The sequence below is a fragment of the Labeo rohita genome, chromosome 20, assembly GCF_022985175.1.
Source record: "Labeo rohita strain BAU-BD-2019 chromosome 20, IGBB_LRoh.1.0, whole genome shotgun sequence".
Lineage (NCBI taxonomy): Eukaryota > Metazoa > Chordata > Actinopteri > Cypriniformes > Cyprinidae > Labeo > Labeo rohita.
This window is the reverse complement of record NC_066888.1, coordinates 22,465,312-22,483,078: the sequence shown is the minus strand read 5'-3', so window position 1 is coordinate 22,483,078 and position 17,767 is coordinate 22,465,312. Positions and strand designations below refer to the sequence as shown.

Below are 17,767 nucleotides of genomic sequence, written 5' to 3'. Positions count from 1 at the left end.
TGATTAGCTTGTTCAGGTGTGTTTAATCAGGGTTGAAGCTAAACTCTACAGGGACACTGGCCCTCCAGGACCGAGTCTGCCCAGGCCTGCCCTAAACGGCTTAACTTAAATATTTTCTTTTCTTTTGCATTTTACTAGTTTTTTTTTTTTTTTTTTTTTTTTTTGAGTTGTCAAACGGCGTTATTGGCACTCATTACCCCCTAAACGGCATGAATTAACTTTATTTGTTTTTTTTTGCATTTTACTTTTATTATTTGAAAATTGTCAAACGGCATTATTTACGGTGTTTTTAACTGCAGAAAACGCCGTCAGTTGCTGCACTCATTATCCCCTAAACCAGACCTGGGCAAATTCGGTCCTGGAGGGCCGGTGTCCCTGCAGAGTTTAGCGCCAACCCTGATAAAACTCACCTGTTTGTAACTTTCTAGTAAACCTGAAGACACTGATTAGCTTGTTCAGGTGTGTTTAAGCAGGGTTGAAGCTAAACTCTGTAGGGACACCAGCCCTCCAGGACCGATTCTGCCCAGGCCTGCCCTAAACGGCTTAACTTAAATTTATTTGTTTTATTTTGCATTTTACTAGATTCCTTATTTGAAAATTGTCAAACGACGTTATTTGCGGCATTTTAAATGACAATTGTCAAACGGCGTTAAATGCGGCACTCATTATTGAAAATTCGTTTAAGTTACGCCGTTTAGAGGATAATGAGTGCCGCAACTGACAGCGCTCTCTGTCTTACAACACCGTTTAGGGCAGAACTAGGCAGACTCGGTCCTGGAGGGTTGGTGTCTCTGTAGAGTTTAACTCCAACCCTGATAAAACTCACCTGAACAAGCTAATCAGTGTCTTCAAGTTTACTAGAAAGCTACAAACTGGTGAGTTTCACCAGGGTTGGAGCTAAACTCTGCAGGAACACCGGCCCTCCAGGACAGAGCTTGCCCAGTTCTGCCCTAAACGTTGTTGTATGATGGAGAGCGCAGTCAGTTGCAGCACTCATTATCCCCTAAACAGCGCAACTTAAGTGAATAACTAATAAAAAATTTTGAGTATGTCCTTACTGATACTAATATGCATGACGTATGTCATAAGTTAGCATAGGCAAATGAGAAGTTCACTTCCAAAATGAAAATTTTATGATAATATACTCACCCTCATGTCATCCAAGATCTTCATGTCTTTCTTTCTTCAGTCGAAAAAATAAAGCTTTTTGAGGAAAAAATTCCAGGATTTTTCTCCATATATTGGATTTTAATGGTGGCCAATGGGTTGAGGTGCAAATTACAGTTTCAATGCAGCTTCAGAGGGCTCTACACAATCCCAGATGAGCAATAAGGGTCTTACATAGCAAATTTATATACTTTTTAACCACAAATGCTCCTCTTGCACTAGCTAAACCTTGTGTATTACTTAATCACGCACACGTGACGTAAGTGGAAGTACTGACCCAGTGTTTACAAAGTGAACACGCAAAGACTGTCAAACCCCTTTACAAAAAAGGTAAAACAATGATGTCAGGCAATTTTGAAGTTCGAGGAAAAAATTGAGTTTTTCACCCTACCTTTTTGAACTAAAGTACTAATGCGAGAACATTTGTGGTTTAAAAAGTAATTTTTAATTTTTTTTTTTAAGGAAATTACCAATCATTTAGTTTAATAGGACCCTTATTTCTTGGCTGGGATCGTGTAGAGCCCTTTGAAGCTGCACTGAAACTGCATTTTGGACCTTCAATCCGTTGTCCACCATTGAAGTCCATTATATGGGGAAAATTCCTGAATTTTCCTAAAAAAAAAAAAATTTTTTTTTGGCAACTGAAGAAAGAAAGACCTGAACATCTTGGATGACATGGGGGTGAGTAAATTATCAGGAAACTTTCATTCTGGAAATGAACTGTTCCTTTAATGTAGAGTAACTGTATTGTGCCATCTGCTGGTATAAAGACGTATTTTTAAGACCAATGTGTTGAAGAAAATGTCTTGTATGAAAAACCAAACAATTGGGACACTTGTATGAAGAGGTGAAAATATTGTTTTAGATTTTTGTGCCAATAAGACATAAATATGAATAGAAAGAAATACAGACAAAAATACACAATAAGACATATATGATTCCCTTTTTATTAAATTGTCCCTTTTTGTTTTGGGATTCCTCCTCACTTTTTCCTAAAATACACATGCATTACCCATTAACAACCCTCACTCAGTTTACATGAAGTTACAAAGGGAAATTTAAAATCAAATTACATTGCTACCAATATTTTAAACAACCGAACTTCCAAAATTACAAACCTCTGAGAAATATTTGATTGTCATAGAACAATGAGTGCAAGACTTGACCCCTGGCTCTCTTTTGTCATCATAACGTATGCATGCTTGACCTAATGACAGCAGCAAACAGATGTCTCATAAACTAACACAAAATATACAAAGCAAACAAAATGGCACCAGATCATTAAACATACACAGCAGAAACCCCTTGCACTATTGAGGAATACTGAAATACTGCAAATGACAGCGTAATTCATGTGGTTCATGCAAGAGCAACAGGCTTTTAAAGCCACATACAGTTTGAACAGTAAAGCTATACACATGTGTAGCGTTATGATGTCTGTCACAATCTACAATTTGCAAAATTTATCTAATAGTTATCTAATATTAACTCAGTAACTTGAGATGTTTCAAGTGAGTCTTTTTTAGCTCATGGGAACCTGACTACAGACATTGCAAGCCTATTATAAAAAGAACAAAACAAGAAAATAAAACCAAAAATAAAAAAGACAAATTGTGAAACAAAACAAAACAAAAAAAAAACAAATTAAAAGAAAACAAAAAAAACAACAAAATATGAAACAAACAAACAAAAATAAAAACCGAACAAATATCAAAACAAAATAAAAAATGGTCCATCTAGGGGAGCTGATACAGCAAATAGAAATATAAAACACTGGTTTTTGGACCAAAAGTAATTAAAAAATACTCTCTATTCAAGAAAATGTTAAAACAGATGAAGGTTAAATAAAAACACTAAAAATTAAAATTAAAGAAAGAAAATTAAATGGTAAAAAAGGAAATTAAAGGGAAAAAAAATAAAAATTACATTAGGTTTAATGGGACAAAACACAGCAGAGGGTTAGTTCATTAAAAGCAATAGACTCAAACTTTGGCAATAACACAAAACAAACAAACATCTCTCATACTGGGATATTCCCCTTTCAAGACTACAGTAGCAGGCTGACTGAAATATTATTGCACCATCGGTCTTTAGCTCATCCCTGGGGTGACTTTCATTTACAGTGTAGCAGGTCTGGCTGGTAGCACAGTAGTATTATAATTGCACATGAATTGTGTTGCTGGTTCAATACAAACCCTAACACCAAACCCAGAAGATGTTACTTTGGTTGAAGACATGATTGCTAATCCAAACATCTACAACACTAATCTACTCCAATGCAACTTTGAGAGCTTTTTGGTGGTTCTTATGTAGTAAATAAAGCTAGATGATAGATCCAAAATGATAGATCTACACATGATCCAGGACATCTAATGCATCTAATGCAATGAGAAAGAGGGAGAGACAGCGGCACGCAGTCTGGAGTCTGTTCGGCAGGACGCCTGTAGGAGGCGCTGTCTGTTGCTCCCCTGTGCCGGCCATGAAGCTGTCATCAATTTGTGCTGATCCTGAGCGTGAGGGGTCACGAAATTCCAACCAAGAGAGGAGGCATGTTGGAAGGAGGCTCCTGAGACCTCACCTGAACAAAGAGCAACAGCAAGAGTCATTGTTAGATGAGAAGCTTTTTAACCGTGCCATTAGATGACAAAGCAAATGCTGTTTTTTTAGATGATGCACAAACAAAAAAACAAAAACTGGTTCTGTAGTTTCACTCCAAGCCAAACGAGGACGGCATACTTTGTGACGACTACGTTATTGACGGGTCTGACTAGTCTCATTGTGTGCAATACTGCACACAGAAATGAAAAGAGCTGACTGACATGATCAGCTCCCATCTGACCGGCTGGATGAGTGTATATGTCATATACACTACCAGACAAAAGTTTTTGAACAGTAAGATTTTTAATGTTTTTTTAAAGAAGTCTCTTCTGCTCTCCAAGCCTGCATTCATTTGATCCAAAATACAGCAAAAACAAAAAAATATTTTACTATTTAAAATAACTTTTCTATTTGAATATATTTTAAAATGTATTTTATTCCTGTGATTTCAAAGCTGAATTTTTAGCATCATTACTCCAGTCACATGATCCTTCTAATATTCTGATTTGCTGCTCAAAAACATTTTTTTTATATTATGTTGAAAACAGCTGAGAAATTTTTTTTTTTAGTTTCTTTGATGAATAGAAAGTTCAGAAGAACAGCACTTATCTGAAATAGAAATCTTTCGTAAATTGTAAATGTCTTTATAATCACTTTTTGATCAATTTAAAGCATTTTTGCTAAATAAAAATATTCATTTCTATAATTTCTCCCCCCCACAAAAAAATTCTACTGACTCCAAGCTTTTGAATGGTATAGTTTATAATGTTACAAAGCACTGTATTTCATTAAATGCTGATCTTTGGATCGTTCTATTCATCAAAGAATCCTGAAAAAAAATTTACTCAACTGTTTTAAATATTGATAATAATAATAATAAACTTAAATGTTTCTTAAACAGCAAATCAGCATATTAGAATGATTTCTGAAGGATCATGTGACACTGAAGACTGGAGTAATAATGCTGAAAATTTAGCTTTGATCACATTAATAAATTACATTTTTACACACTTAAATAGGAAAGTTATTTTAAATAGTAAAAAATTTTTCAAAGTTTTACTGTTTTTGCTGTACTTTTGATTAAAAAAACATTAAAAATCTTACTGTTCAAAAATGTTTGACTGGTAATTTATATTTTCACAACAGTTCTTTCTGGTCCTTGAATCTGATTGGCTGAGAGGAGTGCAATATTCTAGTGATATCAGAACTCCAACCGTTTCACTGTTCATATCACTCCGCTTACGGTATTTCTCAGAAAGAGTGTCTTGGCAGTTTTTGTATCACGGAATTTAGTTTTTTTAGGCGAGAATGTAGTTGTTTAGACTTTAAATATGTGACTTGTAAATAAAGATAATGTATATTTAAAAATTGCCTTCGACATTTTCGGAGATGTGAGCTGTAGGGCGTCTCATGTCTCTGCTCTCAGCTCTCACAATACTCTGTATCCTTCGTTACTAGTTCTGAAGTGATGTTTTTGAATTAGTAACGGAGGCTTGGGCTCAAATGTTAAACTGTCAACTTGACATCTGAATCCATGGCGGAAGAAAGTAGTTCCGCAAAAAAGAGGGTTTTTAAGATACTCCGTTGTTGCTTCTTTTGTATTTACATACTTGCATTGTTGAACTGTTGTATAAATGCAATATCACACTCGTAGCCGTGTGATGTGACTGTATATTGGCATGGCTACTCATATTAATCTTATTAAATTGAAAACAGTTGTTTTAAATTGTACTTATAGTTCAAAAAAATTATATTTTTACTGTATGAAAAAGAATCTGGATGACACTTCATGCTGATGGTCGGACGTCTGGTTACGTGAGATTAGGTCAGGCATGCATGTGTTGCTAGACAAACACATACACACTAACACACACACGTATACCCAGAGCGCAGTACCTCTATCAGACCAGGAAGGAGTGGATGAGACCAAATAGAAGGGTGAAGGGAGAGGGGTGCAGCCTAGAGAGGCAATCTTGAGTTCGTTCTTCTGGAATAACTCAGAAGACATAGAAATACACAGGAGATAGAAAATAACCCGGTGAGAAAGACCCAGAGATAGAGCCTTTAATCGTCTGATGGAGTCCTGCTGGTGTTGTTTTCTCAATGTCTATTTAGCTAAAAACTATTCTGTGACACCGAAAAGCCATTTGGGCTACACATATTTGGGTGTGTTTTACAAATAAAAACTTGTAAGAGAAAAGCATGTATAAACAAATGAAAAAAGACTCACCTCTAGATTCGAGCGAGCTTGTTTCAACACATCTCGTGTTCTTGACACTGGAAATAAATACAAATAAAGTGAAGAGAAGAACAATAAACATGAACAAAGAGAAGAGAGAAGAGATGAGCTCACGTTGATTGACGATGAATTGCTCCATGCTGTCGTTAGTGCGACTGGAGGTCCTCAGATTTTCCATCGTGTCCCTGAGAAGCTGCTCTTGTTCGGATAACTTGCACCTCAGTGTGACAACCTCTTTTTTCAAAGTTTGCTCCTACACAGACACATTTATAAGAAATCCTTTAGGATTACAAAAATAACCAACATTCAGTGTAATTTTTATTAATGGTTTAATTACGTAAATGTGCGCTCCTGAAAATTGTTGCTTTGATTGTGAGGACCAAGCAAAATTATGTCTTATAGAAGCACAAAAGTAGGTCTTGTTTCTAAGACATGTTGTAATAACTGAAATGTTTACTTCCTAAGTGCCCTCTGACCTTTTTGAGCTGCTGGGCTGAGGCCTCAGTGCTGGGCAAAGCAGCCCTCCAAAACATTCTTAAGAGAGAGCTTGTCTCCTCCAGAATCTGCTTCAGTGTCTTAGTGCTGGTGTGCAAGTTCCTCATATAACCCTGCAGAAAGAGAATGCGTGTGAATGACATTTCATTTGGAATAGTCAAACTTTTCAGAAAGTTTAAATTTAAGGAAAACATTACATTAAATATGGTAAGTGCATATATTTAAAAAATGCTCACACAGAGACATTTAAATTTTACATGAAAACTTAATGGGAAATATTTCATTTCATTTTTTAAAAAGCAAAAAAATATATATTAAATTCAAGATGTTTCATTTTATCTGTTAATTTAGAATAATTAATTATTTTTAAATATGGGGAAAAAAACATGTATTCATGGTCATATCAGTCTGACTGATATGTAGACAGATTAACATTTAAAATAATATTACAGATTTTAAAATAGTGGTGTGTTTATGTTCAGTTACATGGAAATAAATCTATATACTGATTTCTAAAACTACTTTTTTTTCTAAAACTACTTTTTTTTGTGATATCTATTGAATTTGACTCATTTGAAAGGAGTTTTCTCAGCAAATATTGATTTATACCATGGATTCCGTAACTTTCTTTAAAGCCAAACCCCTTTGACTTAAAATATTTACTTGAGGATTAATATTTCATTAATTTATGAATGTATGTATTTGCATACTCCTGGTTCTCTAATGTTGGATAATGGTTAAATAAAAAAATATTACTTTTTTTAGTGTTTTACTTTGTTTTTATTTTAAAAATATTTAATTTAATTAATTTTTTTAAATGATTTTATGATCATTAGCTTTTCCCATGATATATGAAATTATGAAATTTGATTTTAATAAGTTAATCATTAGGGATGTAACAACATCAAAATATCACAATACGATAACATCGCAATATGAAGTCCACAATACAGTATTTATTGCGATATTTAAAAAAAAAAGACAAATAAAGACTTGGAAAAAAATGAGACTTTTGTACATTTTAAAGCTAATTTTTTCTTTCTAATGCACTTTGAGAATTCAAAATTAAGAGCTCCAACCCATGTCAGAAAAAGTCAGTGAACCGACTAAATTCACAGTCTACATTCACACCGGTGTTTTAGAGGCCAAACATATTAAATTATAATAATATCTAATTTATGTTACTGTTATTCCTATGACAGTAATAGCCATATATTGCAAAACACTTGCACTGTGAAATAAATGAAAATGTATATTATTTTTGCTTTACACTACAGCAAGGAATTTACAATACTTCTTTCCTATTTTCTTTTCTACACATGAAAGAGTTATTTTGAATTTGGACTGCAGTAACTTTACTCATTTAAACCGCTAGCTGTCAGCAATTCATACTGCACTTTTAAGCTTTCATTTTGATGGAAACAGCAGTAGAGCTTTTATTTTGAAGGAAAACTCCAGCTTCAGTGAAAACATGCTTACAAAAACACGTCTCACTACAAATCTAGTAAAATGCTATAAACATCTGCCGCAAAAATAAAGCATAACTGGTGGCCGTTTCGTTCCCAAACATGCACAAGTTAAACTCACAGCACATGCAATAAACAAGTTTACTGCATTCATTGTGAACTGAGCCGTTCTGAGGTGCGGAAAACACTGGACGACGAGGTAATTGCCTGAACGAAGTGCACACTTCGCTCTTTCGCACTTTCGGAAGACCTGTATTGTTTCATATCATCATGTGACCACGATAATCACGATACCACGATATTGATAATATCGTTACATCCCTATTAATCATCATACCATGAATTTTTAATTTAATTTAATTTAGTTAATTGCATTTTTAATAATTTGACATCCCTGCTAAAGAAATAAATATCTCTGTATTATCCGTCCACTCAGTATCACACCAGCCTTTCATCTTTAATCATATCTTTATTCTAACCTCTGCTAGGTCATGTGATTCTGTGCTGGACTGCAGTGCTGCTTCCATCTTGCGGATAACAACCTTCCCTTCCAGTAGCTGCTGCTGAAGGGCACTGAAGTCATCTACGTGACCAATCATATGACGGCCAGTCTTGCAGGCGAAGGAGCCGTCAGGAGCCTCAGCTTCCAGAGCTTCAGCACCAGACCTAGACGAGTCTAATCAGAAGACATGCACTGATTAATCAGTTTTCTGTGCCTTGCACTTATTTGAGTGAAGTCTATCTCTTATATAAAGCTTGAAAAGTGTTTGATATAAAACTCCTACCACTAGCAGAAGACTTTAGGTCATCTGGTTCCACAGCCAGTGAAGCAGGGCTGGAGAACCCTGTATCTCGAACAGGAGGAGATGATATTTGGTCTACAGCAGACAATGAGACCAGGGTAAATTAAAATATACCTAAATATGTCACAACGAATCCACAAACATATGAATTTAAGTCATGATTGATTATTATAATTAGTTGTAATACCGTGGAAGAGCTGTTTCCTGGCTGAGGGACGCGGCATACACTGGTCCAGCCTTTCTCTTAATTGCTGCTCCAACAAATGTATGTTAGACTCTCGCTCTCGTAGGTCAAAGGTCAAACTCAATCCTGAGCCTAGAGTAAAACAGAGCACAAGACATTTTAATACTCATCAAATACAATCATCAATTTTTGGTTAACTAATACTAAAGCTGGGTGCCAATTTAGTTGTAGGGCACAATAAGTAATAATTGATTGCTTTGTGCACTTGTTTCTCACCTGTGTTGCTCTCAGTTGTGCCACAGACTCTCTGATACACCTGTAGTTCACACTGCAGCGTGTGTACTAGACATTGACACTCACTCAGCTGCTGCTGGAGAACATTCACTTCATGCTGTAGCCTGTTCACAGATGTATGCACACTAATATTATTCAGTGCAGTCACATTTTTTCCGGAGCAAAACTACTTTTAAAATTTGGAGAGGATACAAAGGGGTATTGTAGTCTGACACTGTACCTGGTGCTGTTGTCCAGGCTGTTCTGTTTGTCCTGTTTGAGCTGCAGTACTACCTGAGCCTGCTCTCTAACCTGAGCCTGTAGCCGTCTGCACTGATCCGCCCACCTGTCTGCATCTAGCTCCGCCTGCTTTAACTGGCCACGCCCAGACAGAACCGCCTCTTTCAGTCGCTCCATCTCTTTACTGCCATCTGCATGTAAAAGACACACAATAAAATAACAATCTTTAGCTACAATAAATAAAAAAATGAAAATATAATGATAGATAAATGCTTATACAGAATGTATACTGCTGTAAACTAAGCTAGTATTCTATTGTGAACACTGACAAAAAATATGTTTGATTATTTACACCTAATATATATTAGTTGGTATGTAGTACTACTAATAACTTTTCTTATGAACATAGCAGGACTAAGATCTTACCTGTCCTGGCCTGCTGGAGTTGGTTTTGCAGGGCATGATTTTCCTCCTTCAACACTCGAATCTCATTGGATAACTGAGTGACAGAATCAAGGCCTTGGATGTAGATGTTAGTGGGCGCTCCCCCTGCTGTAAGAGAAAACATAGATACATTTGAAACACACAAGCAAAAATACAGTTGAGCTCAACAGCTTACATACACCTTGCAGAATCTGCAAAATGTTAATTATTTTACCAAAATAGGAGGGATCATACAAAATGCATGTTATTTTTTTTATTTAGTACTGACCTGAGTGAGACATTTCACATAAAAGACGTTTACATAAAGTCCACAAGAGAAAATACCTGAATGAATGAATGATCCACAGCTGTGGACAACTGAGGGACTCATATGCAACTATTACAGAAGGTTCAAATGCTCACTGATGCTCCAGAAGTAAACACGATGCATTAAAAGCCCGGGGGGTGAAAACTTTTTGAATTTGAAACTTTTCTTATCTTCTGGGAAACATGTAAGTATCTTCTATAGGTTCTGAAGGGCAGTACTGAATGAAAAAAATATATTATTTAGACAAAATAAAAAAATGACACATCTTCATTCTGTTCAAAAGTATTCACCCCCTGTATTCACCATCATGTTCCCTTCTAAAGCATCAGTGAGTGTTTGAACCTTCTGTAATAGTTGCATATGAGTCCCTCTTTTGTCTTCAGTGTGAAAAGATGATCTCAAAATCAGTCATTGTTGGATAGGGTTCAAATGCACAAAAATGCTGGAAAACCAAAGTGTATGTAAACTTTTGAACCAGGTAATTTTTATAAATTTTTGTTTTATATAATTTTTATAAATATAAATGTTTTTTAACATTTTCTCTTGTGGACTACATGTAAACATCTTTTATGTGAAATATCTTATGATCCCTCTTTATTTTGGTGAAATAATTAACATTTTGCAGATTCTGCAAGGTGTACGTAAACTTTTGACCTCGACTGTACATACAAGTAAAATACTACAGTGTAAACTACTACAGTGAGTTTAATTCTGTGAATCTCTGACCTCCGTTTCGCCCAGAGGAGGCCAGTCTCTCCTCCAACTGTTGTCTCAGACGGTCATTGGTCTGGATAGAGTCTTCCAGACGCCGTCTCAGAGTGCGAATCTCCCTTAAGTGTTCTTCCATCAAGTCTGTGCCTAAAGCATTGTATAAAAAGAGCAGAATAAGTCTTACAAAACAATACATGACAATAATATGTTAAAGTTATAGTTAACTCTGAGATCTCACCTGTATGGCCTGACTGATATCCAGAGGAACCAGAGGACACGTCTCCATACGTGCCTGGTCTTAAAGATCTTGGGCCACACATCATATCCCACATCGCACTGCTCTCCAAAAGGCTTGCCCCTGACTTCATAGCGGGACTTGTGTGATGGCTGCTAAACGGTGACTGTTCAAAGGCATGATGGGATAGTGGGTGTAAGCTGCTATGGTCAGGCTGAGTATGGGAGCCCAGTGGAAACGCAGGAAGAGGTTTGATCTGAGGACCATGGTAGCCTGTACCGGGATAAACATTGGAGACAACGTAAAAAATTTGACTATATACATTACATTATATAAGCAAATGTTTTGAAAGATGTCTCATGATCATCAAGGCTGCATTTATTTAATCAAAAATACAGTGAAACAATAATATGATCAAATATTTATTTTTTTTAATTTTAATATTTTTAAATGTAATTTATTCCTGTAATGGAAAAGCTTTTAGCAGCCATTGCTCCAGTCTTCAGTGTCACATGATCCTTCAGAAATCATTTTAATATGCTGATTTAATCAAGAAACATTTCTAATTGTTATCAACCTTGCTTAATATTTTTGTGAAAACCCTGATACATTTTTTAGGGTTCTTTGTTGAATAGAAAGTTAAAAATAACATGATTTAATGTACGTATTTACTGTCACTTTTGATCAATTTAATGCATTCTTGCTGAATAAAAGTATCATTAAAAAATACAGGTTAGAAAAAATAAACTGGACAGAATGACCTAAAAAGATGCAGAAGGGGATGAAGACACAAATGTGAGCGAAGGTACCTCACAATGACTGATTTAGGTAAAGTATGAATATTTACATGCAAGAAATACAATTTTGCATGCGTATTTTTAATTAGTAAATCTCTTCAATTCAGTCTCGTATACAGGATGTTTAGACATTTTTACTAGAAAAATATAGATTAAGCAAATGATTTTTGCATGCATATTAGTGAATCAACATTCAAAATCTGCATAATACATCAGTTACTTCTCTGGTTTGTTTGACAAAAATTTGTGTTAACATCATTATTTCAGTTCATTCTCTAATTGATTCTTTATTCATTCTCTTTATTCATACTCAGATCTTGAGTCTGTAACATTAGTACAAATAATTTTGTGCCACACACATTCAGATGCAGTCTCACTGTTTCCAAGCTGTCTCTGGAGCATTTGAAGCTCTTGGTGAACCTCTGCCAGAGAAAATCCCCCACCATAATGGTGACGGGTTCTCAAGGGTTGAGTTTGAGGATCAAACACAGGTGGAGAAGACATTTGAGGACAGTGAAGAGAGGTGGAGAAAGAAATGGAGCTGGACAGAGGTACAGTAGAGAAGCCTAATGGGAGGACACATAGAGAAACAGCTACAGATACTTCACTGAGTGACTGACTTTCTATGACTAAAAGCAGGCTACAGCTAAAAGTTTTAATACTCCTTTTTTTTTTTTAAAGTAGACATTACTGTTCAAAAGTTTTTACATAGTGATAAAATAACATTGTTATGAGAGATACTGTAAAGACCTTGTGTGATTTGGTATTCCTCACTCTTCCTACCTGTCTGTGCTTGGGTTTCCATTGGCCTATGTGGTGTGCAATGCATGCTGGGACAGGTGTTGGAGGACTGGTGGCTGTTTGATGAAGTGATAGATGGAGGATTGGATGGATGTAATGAGGCTGGGCCTCTATGATCACGTGAGTCTGAAACAAAATGGACAATGAGAAAGGTGGATGAGAAACTAACCTGAGCATGATGAAGGGGGGGAACATAATAAAATATAGAAATATGATGGTAATAAAGTCAAAAACCTGTGGCACTTCTTGCTGCCTCCTCTTGGCCATATTCGCTAGCAGCATCTAATTCAGAGCACAGCTCTAGATCCTCATTGGTTGAGCCATGGTCATCTGACACAAAAGAGGTCCTGTCTGATTGGTCTGTGGCCACAGAGAGGGCATGACTGCTAGTAGGTGTATCCGATCGTGGCTGTTGCTGGTCAAGTTTGGAGCGTAGTGACTCGATGAGCTTGTCTTTCTGTTGTAGCTCCTTACTTAGCCTGAAAACAGACAAAAATGTAGCATTGTTAGTATTAAAATGGAGCTAATCTTCTGCATTGAGTGACAGTGAGAGGAACAGTGACTTTGAACCAATCAGATTTCACGGTGGGTGGGGCTACCCAGCTGCAGAAACAGAAACCATGTGATCAACAAAATATCTTGTTGCTTTGTTGTAGTCGTGGCTAATTTCTCTGGTTATGACGAAAACAAACAATAAGCACAATCTGCAAAGACAAGAAGTCTATAATTACATCTAACTTATGATTACTTTTGTTACACATATGATGAAGCAATTGTATCATGCTTCTCTTCTCTAAGTCAAACTGCTGAACTAATGTAAATGTCAGGGTCTGATAAAAGTGAGTTCTGGGTTTATTATGCTTATGTGGATACAAATTAAGCATGTTGTACATGCAAATTGTCACCAGATTCTGTTGCCACGTGCCAGGTGTATCCTGCACGCTGAGCATTAGGCTAATTTTGTACTCACAATTCATTCCAAGCTGGATTAATTAGGACCTGTTTTTGTTCTGTCCAAGCCAAAACACATACACAGTAACGTCCTACCAGTGTGTGCCACCTCTCTCACATGTGCTTCTACTCCAAATCTAATATCTTTCAGTTACATGTACACAGTCAAATGCACCTGGTTTAAGACCACCGATCTACATAGGCACCAGTCTTCTAAGACAACATCCTGACTGAAATGTAACCCACAAGGGACTGATTTTAAAACACTCTAAATAGGCACCACATATAATGACAGCCCGTTCCTGCCACTGAATAAAAAAATAAAAAAGGTAATAGTGACTTTTTATCTCAGAATTGTGAGATATAAACTTGCAATTCTGACCTTTTTTCTCAAAATTGCATGACATGAACTTGCAATTGTGAGTTATTACGTCAGAATCGTGAGATATAAAATCACAATTCTGAAAACATTAGTCTTTTTTCCCCCTCAGAATTGGACTTTATAACTTGCAATTGCTGAGATATAAAATTGCAATTTCAACTTTTTTCTCAGAATTACGAGATATAAACTTGCAATTGCGAGAAATAAAATCAGAATTGCAAGACAAAAACTTACAATTCTGTCTTTTTCTCAAAATTCTGACTTTTTTCTTTTCTTTTTTTTTTTTTGCAATTCTGAATTTATATTTCGCAATTCTGACTTTTTTGTCTTAATTCCGAGTTTGTGTCTCGCAATTCTGAGTTTTTTTCTGGCAATTCCATGTTAATATCTCACAATTCTGAGTTTTTGTTCTGGCAATTCTGAGTTTATATCTTACAGTTCTGACTTTTTTCTTACAATTCCAAGTTAATATCTTACATTTCAGACTTTTTTTTTGGCAATTTCGAGTTTATACCTCACAATTCTTACTTTGTTTCTTGCAATTCCAAGTTTATATCTCACAATTCTGACTTTTTTTATCGCAATTCCAAGTTATATCTTGCAATTCTGAGAAAAGTCAGAATTGCTAGTTTATATCAGCATTCTAAATCAAAAACTAGCAATTACCTTTTTTAATTTTTTATTCAGTGTTAGAAACTTTTTTGGAAGAAATGTTTTGCTTTTATTTAGCAAGCATACATAAAACGTTAAAGTAAATATGTTTGTAATTACAAATAATTTCAATTTCAACTAAATGTTGTTCATTTGAACTTTCTATTCATCAAGAAATATCCAATTTACACAAAAATATTAGGCAGCACATGTTTGAACATTTAACATTGATAATAATGATAACATGTTTCTTAAGCACCAAATCAGTATATTAGAATGATTTTTGAACGACCATGTGACACTGAAGACTTGAGCAATGGCTGCTGAAAACTCAGCTTTGCATCACAGGAATAAATTAGAATTAAGTATTTTAAAATATAAAGCAATTGTTTTAAATTATAATAATATTACTGTTTTTGCTGAATTTTTGATCAAATAAACGTTTTGGCGAGCACACAAGACTTTCAGAACCTTTAAGAAGTTTAACCAAGCCCAAACTTTTATACGGTAGAGTACAAAAATATAAATATTGCTTGAAATAGTCAAGTTTTACTTTTTTTTTTTTTTTTACAAACCTACACTTGTAAAACACCACAAAGCTCTTACTTCTCCAACTGTCTGTGCAGCATTCTTTTCTCCCTTTCTGTCTGCTTCTTGAGAATGGCCAACTCTCTCTTCTGCACCTGCCATTCCCACAGAGAGAAGGAAAAGAGGGAGTCGCGGTACAGAGGGCTGCTTTTGGACAGCATGGACTTCCACAGCGGAGCCATGGCCCCCCGACCTGCCTGAGCCTTTATGCTCCCCCCCTTGAGACCCGGTCACAGCCACTTCATGCTGGCTTTCCAAACCCTCAGCTGGCTGAGAAACACAAAGAAGCAGGTCAGGGGCCGCAGGACCAGCAGCCGACGTATTGCCTGTCAACTGGGTCTCCGTGGTAACTCGGTTGCGATCATTCGTGTGACGAAAGCTGTGGGGTTTGCCCAGATTACAAAAAGTGATGGGGGAGGAGTTGGGAATCTCCAGCAGACAGCTGAACGAAGGGCAACGCAAATCCCGAGATTACAAATCCCAAAACAGATCTGTCTACTCCCAACCACAACAGTTTCAATACATCCACGAATGTAAAAACACCTACTGTTGTGATATCCAGCCAACTGTTATGGTCTTACCCAAACTTCTCTTCGTTTTCAAGTCCTTGCTGGACAATGGATCAAACACATCGTTCAGGAGCGAATAATCACAAAGCCAACCTGAAATTCCTTAAGCCTCGATTTCGAAGAAACAAAAGCCACTGATGTTGAATGTCTGGTAAGTCCGTCTTCTTACAGACCAGTTCCTCTGTGCTTTTCTATTTATTCCCAAAGGAGGAAAAGGGTAATCAGAGTGCCTTCCTGAAACGTAACGTCCTTCCCCATGAGCTCTCAAACACAACAAACCCTCATGGTAGAGTGTGCGTGTATGTGTGGTCCTTGCCGTTGGGCTGATGTGTTCCTCTGTGCATAAACAGGGTGCTTCAGTCAAAAGAGACACATCTGTGTTCCAATAAGCAAACATAAAGCATATCCAAACTAGTATATGCTTATGAAATCAGGAAACCTAACACAATTTCTCTTGTATATCATGGTAAAAGTTACTTCTTTTTTTCCGCACTGTCATATCCGCAACCATTCAAAAGCAAAACCAAAGGGTAAATCCACTTCCATGGACAGGTTAATGTCAATATTCTGTCATCCCTCCTCTTTTGGCATCTAGTCACGCTCTTCTTTCACACGGCCTCGCATGTGGTCTTCTTTTTCCATCGTCTTCTCATCTTTATCGCTCTCTTTTTCGTTCTCTGTCAGCTTTAGCTGCCTCTGACCTATTTCACTCATGAGGTTTTAATAACTTAACCTGATTAGCGCTGGAGTCAACACCCAATCCAGAGCCGGGTGGTCACAGCGCAGCTATCAACCATGTGACGGCTCTGTCCCAGGGCAAATGTTCACAAGAGGACACAAACACACATAAAACACTTAGGACATCAAACCCATGCAAATCCCCTCCGTTTTCACTCAATTACAAGCCCCAGCTAAATGAGCTGACTGCCAACAAAATATGGTTAAGTCCAGCCGTGCATCTGGTTGGCCATCTGGGCACCCTTTCGCTCTCTTTCACCTCATTAAAGGCTGCGATATTAGAGACAAACAGAGACATTTCCAGAAGGAGATTACACACTGGAAATCATCCTTTTCTGGCTGTGAGCTTCCATTATGACGGAACTACGAAGGGATGAGGAGGTGACATGCACTACCAGGACATCAAAGAAAGCTTTAAACTGGAATTAAAACCATTAGGAAGATGACAGATCCACTGTGATGCAAGAAACAAGTTATCTCATTGGTTGAACAGTCCCTTAAAAATATTCATGATTTGGTGCAGTAGGGATTGGAAAGAAAGAGAACTTGATGGTTCTGATTAGGGCGTTCGCTAACGATTATTTTGGTAATCAAGAAATCGGTTGTTTATTCTCACGGTTAATCAAGTAAACTGATATTTATAATTTGTTTGTGGTAACAAAAATAGACCTAAGAAAACAATAGGCTTTAAAATGACTTAAAATGCATATAAAATAGCAATGAGTTAGTTAGTTGAAATAAAGTATTAAAAGCAAGTAATCATATGGTTTTATTGAACCAACATAATAAAAGTAAATACATAATGCAAAAGTACAATACATAATGTATAATAAACAAAACAGCTAATTAACATTACACATTATAACAAATGCCTGCAGAGGGCGTCAACGGCCTGACGATTGTTTTTACACTTTACTGCAGGATCTAATCCTTGTTTAATATTGACAATAAACAACATTTAATTACAATGTCCACTTAATCTTTAATATTTGGCCATTTCTTACTAAACAAATGCTACAGCCACTGTAATTTCTTGAATATGTGGACATCAAAACGTGTAAACTCTGTAAAAGAGTGAGGGTTTAAACTTTTATTTTGAAATTGCAATCATTTAGTATATTGTAGGGC

General features: G+C 36.3%; 1 protein-coding gene across 10 annotated transcripts in view; it reads right to left on the bottom strand.

The window, feature by feature from the left end:
• Positions 1-2,094: 2,094 nt before the first annotated feature.
• The window catches only part of pde4dip (phosphodiesterase 4D interacting protein), an 82,246-nt gene continuing 66,573 nt past the window's right edge, over positions 2,095-17,767 (bottom strand). For 5 of the 10 annotated variants that reach the window (XM_051137985.1, XM_051137986.1, XM_051137987.1 and 2 more), the window contains 16 exons: positions 12,995-13,239; positions 12,743-12,886; positions 12,319-12,525; positions 11,166-11,435; positions 10,943-11,074; positions 9,892-10,017; positions 9,467-9,656; positions 9,229-9,350; positions 8,956-9,084; positions 8,751-8,843; positions 8,445-8,641; positions 6,481-6,612; positions 6,119-6,257; positions 5,996-6,042; positions 5,662-5,752; positions 2,095-3,745 (listed from right to left, as the gene is read on the bottom strand). In XM_051137985.1, coding sequence (XP_050993942.1) covers positions 3,546-3,745; positions 5,662-5,752; positions 5,996-6,042; positions 6,119-6,257; positions 6,481-6,612; positions 8,445-8,641; positions 8,751-8,843; positions 8,956-9,084; positions 9,229-9,350; positions 9,467-9,656; positions 9,892-10,017; positions 10,943-11,074; positions 11,166-11,435; positions 12,319-12,525; positions 12,743-12,886; positions 12,995-13,239 — 2,464 coding nt within the window. In that variant the 3' untranslated portion in view covers positions 2,095-3,545. The remainder of the gene's footprint in view (positions 3,746-5,661; positions 5,753-5,995; positions 6,043-6,118; positions 6,258-6,480; positions 6,613-8,444; positions 8,642-8,750; positions 8,844-8,955; positions 9,085-9,228; positions 9,351-9,466; positions 9,657-9,891; positions 10,018-10,942; positions 11,075-11,165; positions 11,436-12,318; positions 12,526-12,742; positions 12,887-12,994; positions 13,240-17,767) is intronic. The other 5 variants (XM_051137982.1, XM_051137989.1, XM_051137983.1 and 2 more) reach the window with 4 other exon arrangements.